At 34.1% G+C, this 18,496-nt stretch overlaps 1 protein-coding gene and 1 long non-coding RNA gene across 3 annotated transcripts; both read left to right on the top strand.

The window, feature by feature from the left end:
- Positions 1-7,524: 7,524 nt before the first annotated feature.
- LOC127739778 (uncharacterized) lies at positions 7,525-9,036 on the top strand. The gene is made up of 3 exons (XR_008000510.1): positions 7,525-7,925; positions 8,368-8,412; positions 8,510-9,036. It is a non-coding gene; the product is annotated as an uncharacterized LOC127739778 (long non-coding RNA).
- A 3,060-nt stretch (positions 9,037-12,096) lies between these two features.
- LOC107494302 (S-sulfo-L-cysteine synthase (O-acetyl-L-serine-dependent), chloroplastic) lies at positions 12,097-18,293 on the top strand. Of its 2 annotated transcripts, none has more exons than XM_016115360.3 (11): positions 12,097-12,385; positions 12,789-12,898; positions 13,180-13,237; positions 13,396-13,659; positions 13,770-13,907; positions 14,436-14,487; positions 14,613-14,662; positions 14,985-15,044; positions 15,309-15,389; positions 17,859-18,045; positions 18,166-18,293. In XM_016115360.3, the coding sequence occupies exons 1-10, from the start codon at positions 12,152-12,154 to the stop codon at positions 17,937-17,939; spliced, it is 1,128 nt and encodes a 375-aa protein (XP_015970846.1). In that variant the 5' UTR covers positions 12,097-12,151; the 3' UTR covers positions 17,940-18,045; positions 18,166-18,293. The 2 variants fall into 2 exon arrangements, with proteins under 2 accessions (XP_015970846.1, XP_020980591.1); XM_021124932.2 differs by having other exon boundaries at positions 12,098-12,385; positions 12,780-12,898.
- The last annotated feature ends 203 nt before the right edge of the window (positions 18,294-18,496 follow it).

The following is an 18,496-nucleotide window of genomic DNA, read 5'->3' as shown; positions in this document are numbered from 1 at the left end:
ACAAATAAATTTACACCACTTATGCACGAAAGCTACAGCATCAAACTATTACAGGATTCTCACAATTCAACAAAATAATTATTAATAAAGGGGATTGAGAGTATAAAATTACCCAGAAAGAAGAAAATCATAGGGTTGACATATCTCTATGACTAAAATCAAGATTATCTTGTGACTCTTCTCCCATTGGTTGATTATCTAAGATGCATGTATCAATTGTTGTCACAGGTATATCATCCCTAGTGGATTAACATCATCTTCAACACTTGTAGATTGATAAAGCATAGAACTTGTTATTTGAGGACCATCCTTGAATTTTTCCATATCATCATTATCTAAGTCACCGTATATATCAAACAAACCGCTTGAAATAGTGTTGGTAATAACATGCCAAGTATCACTTGGATCTTCTGTGTAATAAACTTGTCTCACTTGGGTTGCAAACATGAATGGATCATTTTCATAAATTGACTTTCTAAAATTTACAAGTGTTGATCTAAAGTTGTCTTTTTTACTTTGAAACCAATCATACTTAAATAGCACATATTTAGAATGCCCATGATAATCTAACTCAAGTATATCTTTTAGAATTCTATAATTAACAAAATATTTTTAAATATTGCTATAAAAAATCTTTTCTCTCACAATTTCAACGACAAAAAATCTTTTTAAGTGCTCATTGACAATGTCTTGCAAATTCAGGAACAATAATTAAACCAAAGAAGGTATAAGAAACAAGTAAGCTATCATTAACAGCATACCAACATGGTCTAGTGATGACAAGGGAGGAGTTGTGCTACATTTTGTAGCTAAAAGACACTATTTTATCTATTTGAGCCAGAGGATTGCAATTATGCAATATTTTTCACAATAATAATTTGGATATAAAACTCTTCAGAAAACTTGAATGAGAATCATGTGTCAAGTTTTTCGACACATTCCTATGTTGATGAAAATTAAGCTCACATCCCCATTTCCATTACATAGTATTTCCACACAAAATCAAATATATTAATGTATTATTATCATGAAAACTAAGTAGACATGATATTAATTTTCACTAGGATTTGAATAAGTTCGATAACCATAAGAAAAGAAAAATAATTTTGATGCATACACACTACTAGAATTTACATTTTTAGCAGTGACTTTTTTCTAACAAATTTTTTGTTGAATAAAGTATCTATATAGATACGACTTTTTAGAATTGTCACCATTTTAAATTGACCTTATATTTATGGTTGCGACAACAAGAAAGAACCATATACATGTCAAAAGAAAGAAAAAAACCTGCCAATTTATCTCAAAGATTAAATATGTACATCAACTAGTTTCAGTCAATACATTTTAACTACAAATATTTGTTCTGTCAGATCCAAATGCTTATGGAGGAAGGCATGATACCAGTAATTAAAATAACTGCCAAGTACCTTTATAGATGAAGAAAGCAAACATAAATCACCATAAATATTGTGTTCATGCATTGGAAGTAGGATTCAGTCTACCAAATCTCATATATTTCTTGACTTTTAAAAATTTTATTATTTTCCAAGATATCATTAGCCACGATGTAACAACATATAGTTGTGCACAGATCATAGATGATAATAATACTAATATTGTGTATATTGACAACTATATAAGATAATATATAGCTAGAAAATAATAACAAATGTTGAGATGCCATGATTACTCCCTCAGAATTATTGAAATAATCTGAATGCATAAGTACAGGAGCAACAAGACTAAAAATCTCTTTAAGGATATTTGCATCAAGGTATTAAAAATAATGAATAATTGATGAATCAAATAATTTTATTCATACCGTAATAATATTTTTACCAAATTTTGCTAATCAACCTTTTATAAATTTGCAGAACAAGACGAATCTATTGTTATAACTGAACCGAATCCAATTATACACAAAATACAACAAGATGAAATCCATGTCAAAAATCCAAAATACTCAACTACCAATACAAGGTCAAAATCAGTTTTATGAAATAAGTTAACTAGCACTTTGAAGAACTGCCATGAATTCATAACCTAAATTAGCACATTGAGTATCAACGGATGGCCTACCTGAACAACGATGGTGACGATGATGATAGCAGGTGTGGCAAGCAGAGGCAGCAACAACGAACAGCGATAATTTAGATCTGGATCGAAATCAGCAAGAACTGAGAAATTGAAGAACAGAGTGAATAAAAAAAATTAAATAAGAGACAAAATGCTTACCAATGAGCTTGCTCTTAAATTTGAGATGAGAAATTGAAGAACAAAGTGAATTGGAGGTAGCCTGTGGTTGAAGTACAGAGCATTGCAGTAATCATGATGAAACTAAGGAGGAAGACCGTGAGATCGAGGAGGCAGAGTGAGAGATTAAGGAGACGAAATGCGAGCAAGAGTGATATCGAGCGAGAGCGAGATCAAGAATCGAGCGAGATTGAGATCGAGATCAAGCAAGAGTGAGATCAAGATCAAAGCAAACACGTAATGCATGAGCGAGACTTTTATGTGAGGAGCGAAAGATTTTGATTTTGCGAGTGGGGAGTTTTGCTTGTTTCCAGTGAATGTGAATAAGTGAATTAGGAATAGGTAACATTTTTTTAAAAAAAAATAAATGCATTTGGTAACATTTTAGCATAAATGTTATTTAATATGTAATTTTGTCATAACTACTAACATTTTAATAAATGTTAAGAGATAAATGTTACTAAATGTCTAAAATATAGTAGTGCATCAATTTTCATCTTTCTTTTCAACGTTATTTATGATTTGAATTAATGATTAGTTATACTAAATTTTGTCAATAATGTTAAATTATTTTGTCATATATTTTCAATAATTATAATGATATGTTCTATTTTCTTATATTATTATAATTATAATTAGAAGTTAATTTTAATGTATTAATAGTGTAAAATATTATATACAATTATTCAATTACATTTATTCTTTTAAATGATTATTCAAGCGGTCAATATAATGTAAAATTACCTTACAGTGACAATATATCAAAATTAAATTCTTATAATTATCTCTTAAATATAATAACAATGTAACTGTTACATACAAGACCCTAATATCCGAAAAACCAAGTGAGGCCCAATGATTTGGCAAGATCCCAAAGAATAAATTAAGGCAACAAAAGGAATAGTTGCCTTAGAATCTGATGAGATAGGGATTAAATGTAAAGATATCATAATGTCAAGATATAAAGAGAAAATTAAGTCGAATCAAAGGCTATTCTGCCAATAACGTATTAATTAAGACAAATATAAAGACAATGTATAACAAAGAAATGGTAGGTATACAAAAAATACTTTGCAACTAAAACACTTACTAACTTAAGTATCGGAGTGTCTTTATAGGTTTTCTTTCCGGCCTAACTATAAGCATTGGTAGAAAGGAGCTCTCCGTCATCTCCTCAGCTCGGACCATCTGTCTCACTATTTGGTTCGTCTGTTCACTGAAAACTATGGTTGACTAGATGTTAACACAAATTTGAAAGTTTCACACCCATAACTTCCAATCATGAAAGAAGGGAAGAGTGCGATAGGCATGAGACTGATATAACTCCTGACCAAGATAACAACGATTAACATCAGAATCGTAAAATCTACCTAGATGGGGCGTCGTCAAGGACGTAATGCAAAAGGGCACCATTTTTCCAGTTTCAGGAATAATTATGTGCACACTATGAAGGAAATGAGGCATCACGTTCAACAATTACAACATCAGTTACTGGAAAGGTTTCATCTATCTATGTCTAGAAGTTGTGATGACACGTCATGACATCGAAGTCGCCTAGTAGGAATGATGATTGATGATTCTCACCCTCACCATGTAATAGAAGGTATGATTTTCTTTAAAGGACAAAAAGGGACACAACTCAGGAGATCAGTAGACAGTCCTAAACTGCATCTCGCTCAGTACAGTCCAAGAGAAGAAGAACGACATCTAGAAGTAAGAGCTTGAGAAGGTAGATAAAGAGTCGAGAGCACCTGATTATCGGCCAAAACCTATTGTCCTCTCATGTTTTACAAGTTTGGCTTCCTAAAAATATTGACAAGTCGACAGATATGAAGTATAAAAAAGTCACGAATCCCCAAAAGCATATTGATGCTTTTGAAGCCATGATGAATTTGGAGGGGGTAGAGGATCCTTACTTGTAAGGCATTCCCATTGACACTACATGGACCAACATGGTGTGGTTTGACTTAGTTCCTTTGAATTCTATCTCTTATTTTTTTTATATCAAGTATAAGTTCTTTGCTCACTTTACCAGTAGAAGGGCACAAGCAAAACATTCAATTTCATTGCTTGGAATAGAGCAATGTGTTGAGAGTATCAGGGCTTACCTCAATCTTTTTAATAAAGTGCTTGTAAAGGTTAATACTTGAACACCTAAGGTCGTGCGATTGTGTGTTATAAATGGTTTGTTAGAAGGAGATTTTAGACGCCATCTGACGTCAAAAGACATTAAGTGCATGGAGGAAATACAATAGATCCCTTTGGAATATATGCAGGATGAAGATCTTAACAATGTTATCTCTACTAAATAAAAAATCTGGACTTCTCAACCCTTAAAAGGCGGGAACTCGACAAATCCTTCAAACCAGCCTCCTTGATCTCATTTGCCAAAACTAAAGTTTAATCATTATACCTGTTGAGTGCTTGCATAGCTGAAGTATATCAACAAATCCCCTAAAAGTGTATATTTCCTAAGCCTTGTCAAATCATATCTCGTGCGTCTTTGGAAAAATCACAATATTGTGATTATCATAAATCCCATGGGCATAGAACTAATTAAGGATTGCATTAATTTGAAGGATCCTTTGAACTAAGCAATGTGGGACAGTAAACTCGCTAGATTTGTACAGCATGCAAGGCCGCCTCAAGGGCGAGGGGATGATGAAGAACGTGAAGGGAGAAACCCCAGAACCAACCGAATCCCGAAGTGGTGAATAATGTGGCCTAGCTATTGTGAATGTTATATTTGAAAGAGATGGACAACCCAAGTCCTAGATTTCTTTGAAAAAAGATATAAAGGTTCTCACTGTTAAAACATAGAAAGCAGAAAACTTTTCTGACATCAAATTTATAGCAAAGGACTTTAAGTTCAAATCATTGGTAGATGATGAACATCATGTGATCACTACAAATCTTGAAAATAGATTCGTGAAGAGCATTCTTCTAGACACTCTTGCATATTATAATCTATTGTTTAGAAATACTTTTGACGTTTTAGGACTAAAAGATCATCATTTGAAATAGTATTTGTTTGGGGTAGAGGTTTGGATAATCACTACATAAAGGCAGATGGAGCAGTGGATCTTTTGATTTCATTTGGAGACAGTAAGGATGTTAAAGTGATTCAAGCAGAATTTGTGGTTTTGAAGGATTTAACTGCCTACAACGTCATTTTTAGAAGAAAACCCATAAATAACATTTCATCTTTTGTTTACACAAAGTTCTCTGTCACCCAATACCTTATGTTGGACGATTCGGTTGCTTCCATCCGAGGAGATAGAATGGTTGCTATAACATGTAATAATACAAGTGTAAGCCTTATGAGAAGGATGAAAGAAGCAATTGGAGTGTTCTTGGTGGATCTTGATACCCGAGTTGAAGGACAGCCAAGAGTCAAACCCAATGAAAATTTGGAGAAGTTTCAAACATGAAAGGATGTGGAAGAATATACTATGATAAATAGAAATTTGCCATTTCCCTTGAAATTTGAACTCTAAAATTTAAAAGGGGGGACTTATCAAATATTGATGGCTAACAATTTCACATATTAGATCGGAAAAAACATGGAGATTTATATCGACGATATGTTGATAAAAATAAAGTCAAATGAGACTTAATGTTGGCAATGATATATTGCTGGAATCAAATGAGGTTTAATCCAACAAAGTGTGCTTCTGGAGTTTGGGGAGATAAGTTTCTCGGGTTTATGGTAATTCGAAGAGGGAATGAAGTCAATTTCAAAAAATTTCAAGCAATTTTGAACATTGCAATCCCCTAGACTTTGAAATAAGTCCAAAGGCTCATGAGATTATTAGCAGCATTGTCTCATTTCATTGGAGCCTTGACTAAAAAGACCAAACCATTCTTTTCCTTAATGAAAGTGGATGCCCTATTCTCGTTGATAGAGAAGTGTGAAAAGGCATTCAAAAATTTAAAGAAGCCCTCGCCTCCCATCCAATACTTGTTAAATCAGAAAACAAGAAGCCATTATATCTATACCTCCCTATTAAAGAGGAGACTTTAGCATCTGTTCTCGTTTTAAAAAGCGATGATAAACGTCAACAACCCATTTAATTTTCTAAGGTCTCAAGTTGTGGTACACTAAATTAGAAAAACTTGCTTTTTTTGTTAACATCGGCATGTCAGTTACGCTAATATTTCCAAAGTCACACAATTACAGTGCGGACCGATCAACCGATTAAAGAATTATTATCAAAACTAGATTTAGTTGGAAGAATGTTAAGTTGGTCTAAATTTGACATTTATTATGAGCCCATAAATGTTGTCAAAGCTCGAGCCATGGTGGATTTCTTAATTGAGATCACTCAAATTGAGTCGGAAGATATAATGTTGGTAATGATATGTTGCTGAAGCTTCAAACTATAAAAGTGGCAGAGCTGATCTCACTCTAACAAAGGATGATTATGTGGTTATTGAAGTCTCTATCAAATTTGATTTTTGTATATCTAATAACTGAGCTGAGTTTAAAGTTTTGCTTGAAGGGTTATTGATAGCTTGTGATGCTGGTAGCACCAAGATTCTAGTGTACAATGATTTCCAGATCATGACTTCTCAAGTTAATAGTGAATATCAATCACAAGATCCATTATTGAAGTTGTATCTTAACAAGGTACAAAGATTGATTAAGGATTTTGAATCATTTTCTATAAATCATGTTTCCTGAGAGAAGAATGCAAGGGTGGACGTTCTGTTTAAATTGACATGTATGAAACCTGAGAATGGAATTTATACTCTGATTCAAGAGGTTCTATAGGAGTAGACAATAATTCTTAATGAGATTACAATTTCCCATTCGATTACTTTGCCAACTTGGATGGATCTAATTTTGTCATACTTAGAATGTAGGAAATTTTCCAATGCTTCAAAGAAGGCAAAGAGATTAAAAGTGAAAGTAGCACAACAAGGCATTATAAATTATGTGACAGATGATTTTTTCAACCTTTGCTCAAGTGTTTGGCTCCATAACAAACAAATTATGTGTTGCAAGAGAACATTAAAAGTATTGTGGACATTAGGGGTGTTCAAAACCGATCTGGACCGAACTAAACCGACCAACCGAATCGAAAAAATCGAAAACCGAACAAACCGAAAATCGAAAAAAACATATTTTGCTATTTTTATTGTGGTTCGATTCGGTTTTTGGTTCTGAAAATGAAAACTCTAACCGAATCGAACCAGTATTATACAAAACTCTAAAAACCAAACCCCCACCCCCAATTAACGTGACCTAACCTAACCCCCCACCCCCAAACGTAAACCTAGCCGCTCTCTACTCTCACTCTCTCAGTTTCGCTCTCTGCACTCATTCTCAGTCTCACTCGAACCCCTTCCTCCCACCACCTTGTAGCACCGTCGAAGCCTTCCTTCTAGCGCCACCAGACCTTTCTTCCCAGCCCCTCCTTACGGACAGCACCACCCAGCCCCAGCCAGCACCTCCCTCGCAGTCATAGACACTACACCACCCAGTAGGCCAACACCATCCAGCGGCACCCCAGCGCCACCAACAGGACCGATCTGGCCACCTACAGCACCGTTTGTGGCCACCCATAGCAGTACAACTGCGTTTCTAGCCTGGCCACCCACAACACAGCAGCCACCGGTTGGCCTTCTTCCAATGCTCTTCCTCCTTCCCATCCACTTGACTTCAGGTTTGATTTTCTCTCCTTCTATGTATCTGAAGCAATTAGACATATTTGGTTTATAATTATGAAATAGTTAGGGTTTGATTTTGTTAATTATAATTTCTGTGATTCTGAGTTGCAGGATTTGTTTAGGATTTTGTTAATTTGCTTGTTAATAACTCTGATTTTGTGCTTCTGAGTTGTTAGGTTCAAATTTGTTAATTTCTTGTTTAGGGTTTTGTTAATTTCTTGTTAATTAGACATATTTGTTCATTGTTGCTTATTGCTGTTCATTATTTGTTCATTGTTGCTGATTGTTGTTCATTGTTCATTGTTACTGAATGCTAGTAATTTTATTTTGTTATGTTTCTGCTTCTGTTTTTTTAATTATTTGTTCATTGTTGTTCATTGTTCATTGTTGTTGATTCCTAGTATTTGTTGTTCATTATCTGGTATTGGTCTTTGGCAGGATATAAGAAGAGAACTTGGAATCAATATAATTGATGAACAGAAGGTGCAATTGTCTAAGATAATTGGTTTTTCTACACATGTCTCGGTTGCGGATTTTAGTATTTGTTATTGATTTTTGGAAGTCTGTTTCATTGTTGTAGGGATTGTGGCACGGAATAGATTTATTGGCTTGGATCGAGGATTTGGGTCCAATACTGTAAAAAACTTACCAAACAGTAGATTCTGTGATCTTTCATTTCATTATAGTTTCAATCTTTATCATGTTGTTAATCTTTTTTTCCCTTGATTTTTTATGTTCAACCTATTGATATTTTTGCTTCTGCTTCTGCTGGTTATTGGTTAAACATGTACCAGTACCAATATACTTGGTTCTCACCTTTTAGTTGGTTATTAGTTATTATTTTTATGCTGTCATTAATGGATTAACATATTTTCTTTTTGTATTTTTAAGATGTTATATATATTGATTCTGTATTATTATACTACTCTTTTTATAAATTGTTTAGAGGAATGGTTTTGGCTCTTATCTTTCCCTTCCTAAAATGTATTTTGCTCCACCCTCAGCCCTCAGCTCTTGCTCATTTTCATGATTAATTGAACTTAATTTTTACTGAAGAAGTTCCATTGATTTGTCATGAATGTCATAGCCTTCATAACATTTTGTTGTTAATGGTGAAAGTGAAAAGTTGTACAATTTGCAGTAGAAATTTCTGTATTTTGTCTAATTCCAATCAGTACATGAAATTAGGAATGTTTGAATGGAAGTGTACATACTAATGTTTGTTAGTTGCTTACACTTCACTATTTTTTATATTTCAGTCTTAGCTCTAGTAATTCCTGCAATTTTTAGACTTTTTTTCTATAATTAATTGGAAAATAAAAAAACCGAACCAAACCAAATTGATTTTAATTGGTTTGGTGTTGTTCGGATGACTTCGATAAAAAAATTGAACCAAACCGAACCGCAGTTTAATTAGACGATCGGATCGGATGACTTTTCTCTCAAAAATCGAACCAAACCGCACCGCGAACACCCCTAGTGGACATCACATAGGAGGAAAGTCATTAGCCTAGAAGGTGCATATAGGTTGGATACTATTGGCTGATATTAATCCAAGATGCAGTGGATTATGTGCAGGAATGTGTAAAGTGCCAATTGCATTCTAATTTGCACCAATTGCCACCTCATGAGGTGGTATCTGTGATTTTGACGAGACTCTTTGCAAAATAGGAGATGGAATTCTTGGGACCACTTTCTCATGGCCTAGGAAAAGTTAAGTTTTTAATAGTAGTAGATTAAGTTACAAAATAGATTGAGTAACTCTAAATGGTTTGAAAAAATGCTGGATGGGAATAAAGACTTGTGGACTGATGAACTCAGTACATTGTTATGGTCATATTGTACAATTCCACAATCTTCAACTGGAGAGACGCCTTTCTGATTAACCTATGGAGACGAGATTGTCATCCCATTTAGGATCGAAAAACCTAGTCCGAGGATGGTCCTAGGAAGCACGACAGATAAGGTTAAAATGAACTTGTTTGAGGAAGTACGATCAATGGCTAATCTCGATGAACAAGCATTGAAATAAAGAGTGGCAAGAAGATATAACTTAAAAGTGAGACCTAGGGATTTCAAACAATTCGATTTGGCTTTGAAACAGGTAAATGTCGGATCCTCAATACCTTTGGATGAAAAGTTCTCATCAAATTGAAAAGAACCCTTCAGAATTAGAGAGGTTCTTGGCTAAGGGGCATATAAATTGGAAACCTTAGATGATCTTAAAGCGCCAAGGACATGAAATGCTACTCACTTAAGAAGGTATTACTCTCAGAAGATTCTAGCATATGAATAAAGGTACTCATTTTCTTAAGCTAGGGGCACTTGAAGAGGAATATACATCTAAGGAAAAATAGGGAATAAGAGCATGATTTAGTCTTTCTTCGAGTTAAGCCTTAAAGTGGTCCCTGAAGTTACACTTGAGCCTCAAAATGGTCCCTGAAGTTAATAGTTACTCAAATTTGTCCTGGAAGTTGCACTCCAAGACTCAGAGTAGTCTCTAAGACACTTTTCATCATCGAAAAGCTAAGCTGGACTGATTCTTGCCATGTTGGCAAACTTCCCTTCCAAAACGACTTCATTTTGTATTTATATATATTAAAAAAAAAAGAAAAACCCTAATGGCCTTCAAGCCCCCCTCCACAACCCTACTCTCACACTTACCACCGTCACTGATAGAGACAGAGCTTTCCTCATCCTTTTCTTTTGTCGCCTCTCGCCGGTCGGCATCTCGGCACCGCACTACTCGCCCCTCCCCAACCTAGTCTCTCACACTCACAACACTCAAATACGGTAGAGAAAGAGCTCAAAGCCTCAACCTTCTCTGTCGTTGCCTCTTGCTGGCCTCCATCTCGTTTTTGCGATGATTGCTGGCCTCCATCTTGTCGTCGTGCCATTTATAACACCCTACCACACAGAGCCTTATGCTTAAGTCATAAGACAGAGGTGGCGAGGTATTTCGACCTCTAAAAGTAAAATTATATATTAATAATAGTGAAAAAAGCTTTTTAACTAGGAGACTTTGAAGAAAAAAGGGTAAATCAAAATTGTTAAATTGAAAAGCGCAACACTCACGAAGCGATAAATTAAGCCAAACAGAAAAAAGATAAGCTAATATGGGTATGTATATACAGAAGAGTGCCAAAATACAAATAACGAAGCTCGAGACCCGGTTCGCGAAGATAACCGGTCCAAGCATATAAGTATACATACATACATACATATATATCAAAATCAAAACCTAATATTCACAATATACCAAACTACAAGGGTTTATGAGAAACCTCACCTTGTGCACAGAAATTAGGGAAGAAATCCAACAATTCCTCACTAATGGTTAGTACCTAAACAACCAAAACACAAAAATCTAGTCAAAACTCAAGCTTTGAATTTCGAATGTCTTAGGACAAGGCAGAGAAAAGGAGTACAAAATTCGAAATCTTACCTACAAAGCTTAGCTAGAACTGACGGGCTCGGCAAGAGTTTTGCGTAGCAACTGACGACACGCGAATTGGAGCACCATAGCTCAAGAAACAAGCGAATAAAGGTGAGGGTGAATAGTACTCTCTCTCTCTCTCCTCCTTCTCCTTTCAATGCAGTTGTGTGTGTGTCACCTCTTTGTGTAGTTTATGAGCTGAAAAGCTCATTAAATATGTTTTTATATGTTGAACTTGGGTTCAACTTGGCCCCGTCCAACCCATTTGCGTTTTTAATTTTTTTAGCCCACTTTGGGTCAAAACCTTTAAAATTAGTGTCTGGTATTCAATTCTAAAATTTTTTCTAAGTTTTCCTAATGTTTTTATTATTCTCACACAATACTGAACAGACTTAAGTCGGTATTACAGACTAAATTACTGATATACGTTTTTACACAATTTTTCATTAAAAATTATATTTTTCTACTCAAAAAAGTTTACTAAATTTAAATCTCACTGTTAAATTTCTAAATTAAGACTTCTAATTTTTCGAACCTACTCCAAACAATTTAATTATTTTATATTATCTAAATGGTCTATAGAAATTATAGCTCTTACATCATCATTCATCGTACAATGATTCTAGCCATCCCATTTAAAAAGTTAATTTGTGTAATTTGGCAGGAATATAATCTTGTGTGTGTAACTTTATTATTTGGTGGAAAAAGAAAAGAAAAGAAAAGAAAATTGCAAAACCCATCTTAAATCCCAAAACATGAGCCGAGCTTGTTGCCGTGGCTTTAACAATGACAATGGCGCTATCATCATCTTCATGCTTCTCTTCTTCCTATTCACCGCTCGCTCCTCCTCCTTCACTCCCTCGCCACCCTCTCATTAGCCTCAATTTCAAACCCAACTGTCGTGCCCGTGGCGGTTCTTCTCATCCCAAACTCAAAGCCTCCGTGGCTGCGCCGCCACTCTTCTCCGGCGCCACCAGACATGGCCTCGAAACTGTCAACATTGCTGAAGATGTCACCCAGGTTCGCACTTCTCCACCAATTCCTCTTTAGCTTTTCAATTAATTATAAATTTCAAGTCCCTATGTTCTTTATCCTATCAAATTTAAACTTTAATTAACTCCAACTACATCATTTGCTTCTCTGTTTGTGAAATTTCGGTAGTTGCAATATTAACAAAAGTGGTTAGTAGCAGTAGAAGCTTAGCGTAGCTCAGGAATACATGAATTGCAGTTGAAGCATGTTAGGAATCTATGGAACTGAAATTTTGTGAAATCAGTTGCTACACTAATAATAATACTAATTGTTTCAATGGTGGTAAAAATGATGAATGAATTATGTTTTGACAGGGGGCATTTGTTTATCTTGTTTTAATGGATAGATGTATTAATTTGAATAATATTTTTTTTAATGCAAGCTAATGTAGTTGATTGGAAATACTCCAATGGTGTACCTCAACAAGGTTACAGAAGGTTGTGTGGCAAACGTTGCTGCAAAACTTGAGTCTATGGAACTCTGCAGAAGTGTCAAGGATAGGTAATTGTTGTATTCATCACAATGTATATACTGTACATAAAATAAATTTTTTGATTGTTTGTTCTGATGTGATATTATTTTGTTAAAGAATCGGTAATCAGATAAGTTATGTAATCACATTCATAATTTTATTGGAAACTTGTCGGTGTGGCATAGTAATAATTTATCCATTATTTTGCATTTCGGTTAAATTTTCAGCTTGGCATTTTGTTATATGATTTTCGATCGTCGAATTGGGGACACATCATGAACTGACATATGTTAATGTTTCAAAATCTCAGAATTGGCTTTAGTATGTTGTCTGATGCAGAAGAGTTTGGAGATATTTCTCCGGGGAAGGTAAGCTGGGATGATTTTTGGCATACCAATTAATGTGATATTTGCTTCTCCAGCTAGTTTTAAAACTTCATTAACTATGAACTGTGATGTAATTTTCTTTCCGAAGTTGAGGTTTGGATGTTTGATATTCAATAAATTTCCGATTATGCATTCCCCAGACTGTTTTAGTTGAGCCAACAACTGGAAACACAGGACTTGGCATCGCTTTTGTTGCAGCAACAAAAGGGTACAAACTTATAGTAACCATGCCTGCTTCCGTAAATCTTGAAAGGAGAATCCTTTTGCGTGCATTTGGGGCAGAGATTGTTTTGACTGATGCAGAAAAGGGATTGAAAGGGGCAGTTGAAAAAGCTGAAGAAATTGCTCAAAGTACACCCAATGCTTACATGTTTAGACAGTTTGATAACATGAATAATGCAAAGGTTTAAGTCTAAACTCTCAGATATATGACCGTTGCCTGGATAGCTACTGTTCTAAATTATTTGGTGCATTTCTGAAATTAAGATACTAGCTTTATGTGCACAAATTACAGATCCACTTCGAAACTACAGGGCCAGAGATATGGGAGGATACCATTGGTAATATTGATGTATTGGTTGCCGGTATTGGAACTGGTGGCACTGTTACCGGCACTGGACGTTACCTGAAAATGATGAACACCAACATAAAGGTTCAAGTACTGCCTTGAATGTAATTATTTGTTATTTCAAATTAGTGAAATACACTTATTGGTGTTGTGCCATTGACTTCCACTTTAAACTAACACGGGGTCCTGACTCCTGAATTCCAATTTCATAACTTGAAAGAAATTAGGTGCAGTTGTTATTGAATTGGAATAATAAAATACACAAATGATGATAACTTGTGCATTATCATTTTCATATTCTAAATCCCTAAGGAATAGGCTCTATGATTATGGTGTTCTTATGTTGGAGGAGAGAAAGAGAAGATTATGAAAGGAAAAATGGGACTAGAAAGAAAACAGAGAATATTTGTACAACTATTTGCATGTGTGGTTAAACCATTAATTTTGATTATGTTTCCAAATTAAGACTTGAATTGTATCCATTGGTTAGATGTATAGACAATTATGCCATATGGTTAATCTGCTGCTTGCATTTAACAGAGCCAGTGATTCTTTGTTTGTTCTATCATCTTTCTCCTATCATTACAGTATGCTTTATTATGTCTTTCTTAGGTGGTTGGTGTGGAACCTGCTGACAGAAGTATAATCTCAGGAGACAATCCAGGTATGAATCTTTTGCAAAGTTCATAAATGCACTCGTTCTTTTTTTAACTGTTTTGCTTCTTGATATTAATTTCAAGCTATTGATTCTCTTCTCAGCTGTTGACTGTATTCCAATGTTTGATGCAGGTTTCATGCCAAACATTTTGGATATCAAACTGCTCGACGAAGTTATCAAGGTAAATGATAAAATCATTCCTCCTCAGTTTTATACTTGCATTTCTATTTTTGTTCACTGTAACTTCATTGCTAGTTCGTTTCTACTTTGGCATTTCTATACTGAAGAACAAACCTTATGATTTTCTTCATTTTGGGTGATATAGAGATTCAATTATGAAACAACTACTGAATTTTATTATGCTTTATTTTTCTTTCCTGGAGTGTCATCTACTTAAAACTTTATAGTTACTAGCTTTTTCTTTTAGTATGCAGTCCTTTTATCTTAATAATTTGCTTAAGTAAATTATTTTGCACAAACTAACTTGCCATATGAGGACACAGGTTACAAATGTTGAAGCTATTGAAATGGCTAGGAGATTAGCGTTGGAAGAAGGTTTGCTGGTAAGTTATCATTTAAAGTATTTTTGAAACTATTATTTCTTTTATTTTCATAAGTTTAGTGTCAATTTTCTCTAAAGTTGTTACTTTGTATTTAGTTTTATTTCTATCTTTTAATTGTTTATAAGTCTAGATTCTAGATGTAGAATTCGCTTTAGTTGTTGGTTTTCTTTGGATTAGCATGTTGCTGGATATTGCAACATCTACAAAGAAGTATGTTTTTGGATTTTATAACATTCATTATAATTCTTTCAAATTTCTTTATAGGTCGGAATTTCTTCAGGAGCTGCAGCTGCAGCTGCCATAAGTTTGGCAAGACGGCCAGAGAATTCTGGGAAACTTATCGTGGTGAGTTCATTTCTTCTTAAAATATTTGGCTATCTTTTATGTTTTCATCATTGCAAATGCTCTGGAGTATTCAAATTTTGTATATATCAATTTTTACTATGCAAAAGTGTAGAAGAAACAACTTAAGGATCAAGCTCTAAGCCAATTTCGTTCCGAAAATGATGCCGGAAACTGCCTCCTCTCCCAGCCAACCTCCTTATGTATTTCCTGAGATGTCCCCTCTCACTTACATGCTCCATTTTGATAACTTCCTCCTATTTTTCCCTTTTTTTTTGTTGGTCTTACACTACACACACACTAGAAGTAGAAAGGGTGTCCTATATTCCACTCTTGAGATTTGAACCCTGGTGCAGCTTGATGAGAGGCATACAAATCCTCCATCTGTGTCTAGCCTCAGCTGCTCCAATTTTTCCCTTCTTGCTTTTTCATATACTTTACTTTTTTTTTTTTTGGTCAAATGGATTGGAGCTCCAATCCCAGGCATTACAAACTCACCAACATTACACTCGAACACAATATTTAAGGGTTCCATCCACTAGCTGGCCTAGCCAAGTCTTGAATCCGAGTGCACTTGTTGCAAGGCATACATGATGACCACTAGACCAAAGCCTTTCGTGGTTTCATATACCTTACTGAATCCCCATTTTTTGATCCCTGCATCCCATTGGGTTGTGTCAATTGTGGCCCAATCTGCAACATCCCAGCCCTTATAGTGTATACATTGTTGAGGGTCTATAAATCACTTTTAGCATTGGGGTTTTTTAGGTGTACCCAAGATTGCTTTGTTTGGTAAGAGGGTAAAAGGGGAGGGTGAAATTAGAGGACACTTTTGTGTAATAGAAGTGATTTTACCCAATACTTCTAGTCTTCGGCACCGGATTCGATGGTCCTAGAATGTTTAGACCATTAAATGATCTCGTAACAAAACATGTTTTTTAAATTTTTTTTAATAACTGCTAAATAGTCCATTTCTAATTTTAATTACAAATTAACCTACATATTTTATTTAATTATAAAAATTATTTTTTCTTTTATAAATTATTATTTTATCATTCATCTATTATATTTATTAATAATAAAAAACAAAAATAATAATGAATTAGATCTTTCATTGATCATAATAACTTTTTGGCAATTCTAATCGATTAAAAGTTTATCTTTGATCCATTACATCCGTCGAAGAATTTCAGGTTTCTCATAACTCAATCAATTTATAAACCATTAGTCTCGGCGCGATTCAAAATTTATAAAAAGGATATGAAAATTGAGAACAGCGATTCAAAATTCAATCGATTGGATTATCCTACCAATCAATTGAATGCAGAAAAAAACTTATTTACGTCTCATTTCAATCGATTGATTGATCATACCAATCGATTTGGAATATAACATTAGTCACGTACAAAATTCAATCAACTGTATTATCATACTAATCGATTAAACCTTCATATATCATTTTAATAGCGGCCTTCAATCGAATGGATAATATAAACAATCGACTGAATTATAAAAAATTCACATTCTAGTCATCGTTCAATCGATTGGTAATATGACCAATCGATTGATTTTTGCAAAAACCATACTGCCTTACAACTTTCAATCGATTGTTTTGTGGTAACCTGAAGTCCCGATTGAGTTATGGGAAAACTGAAATTCAATCGATTGTTTTATTAATCCAATCGATTGATTTTCTAAGAAACACGATTTCAAAATCCTCGACGGATGTAATCGATCAAAGATAAACTTTTAATTGATTGGGATTGCCAAAAAGTTATTACGATTAATGGAAGATCTAATTCGTTATTGTTTTTGTTTTTGATTATTAATAAACAAAATAGATGAATGATAAAATAATAATTTATAAAATAAAATATAATTTTTATGATTAAATAAAATATATGGGATTAATTTATAATTAAAATTAGAAACGGACTATTTAACAGTTATTAAAAAATTTAAAAAATATGTTTTATTATGGCACCATTTAATGGTCCAAACGTTTTGGGACCATCGAATCGTTTGCCTCTTAAGTTAACCAAACATTCTCTGATACCGATAGAATAAAAGAAAGCATTCGGAAATTTTTCCCATACAACTAATATAATAGGTATTGTGAATAGAAACAAATTTCGATATTTTTATTGCCTATATTTAGATTAAGCTGTAGACTCATTTTATAGTCAATTTTTCTCTCTACGTTTCCTTTGTAATTGGATTTGGATCATTATAGCTCCTTGAAAAAGCCCATTATTTTTCTCTCTAGAGGGCCCAGGTTAGGTTGTTAACAACTTAACATGTGTTTATTTCCCGTCCAAAAAAAAAAACGTGTTTATTTTAGTTTTCTTATCTCCTCGGCTTTGTAATTAGATCATTATGACTTATGTGTATGGTGCATTTTACAGTATTCCATGAGAAACAAAGAAATTGTTCTCTTGTTAAGAATGTTTTTCTGATTTTCCATAATTGAAGGTCATTTTCCCTAGTTTTGGTGAGAGATATATTTCAAGTCCTCTCTTCCATTCTATCTATGAAGAAGTTCAGAAAATGTAACAATCACCATTTAAAGATGTGGACAATTGGACTCGTCTTTTGGATATTGGAGTAGTTTACATGCCACCATTCAAGAAAGTAGCTGCCTTAGCCCTAAACGGAATAGGTATAATACTATAATCACATACTTCTTTTTTTTAATGAATTTATTTATTAGTCACGCACATTATGTACACATTAACAGTGATATTTTGTATTATTTTCATCTTTGGACTTTTTGCCTCAGATGAATAATTTGAATGAGACAGAGTTCTTGGGAGTAAGCTCAAACAGGATGATGCATGGCCTAATTTGATGTACAATCCTGATTTTTCCCCCTTCTTTTTCATTTTTATTCTTTTCATTGCCTTAATATTTTAGCTTGGTCCTATCATGTATCCTGTTTGTGTAGAAATACATATATGGAAGCATCACAGACTGACAAGAGTATGATAATGGTTTTGTTTGCACTATAGTAATGTTTTTATTCAGTGCTTGCGTACTAATTGCATATTGAATCTAAAAATAGCACAGAAACTATGATGACAAGTATTGAGTGTAAGAATGAAACTACTTGA

The sequence above is a fragment of the Arachis duranensis genome, chromosome 6, assembly GCF_000817695.3.
Source record: "Arachis duranensis cultivar V14167 chromosome 6, aradu.V14167.gnm2.J7QH, whole genome shotgun sequence".
Lineage (NCBI taxonomy): Eukaryota > Viridiplantae > Streptophyta > Magnoliopsida > Fabales > Fabaceae > Arachis > Arachis duranensis.
This window is presented reverse-complemented; position numbering and strand designations above follow the sequence as displayed.

Coding starts and splice junctions, on each gene's coding strand:
- LOC107494302 (XM_016115360.3), top strand. CDS start 12,152: ATGACAATGGCGCTATCATCATCTTCATGCTTCTCTTCTTCCTATTCA. Junction 13,238..13,395: donor GAGATATTTCTCCGGGGAAG/GTAAGCTGGGAT, acceptor TGCATTCCCCAG/ACTGTTTTAGTTGAGCCAAC. Junction 15,390..17,858: donor ATTCTGGGAAACTTATCGTG/GTGAGTTCATTT, acceptor CCATAATTGAAG/GTCATTTTCCCTAGTTTTGG.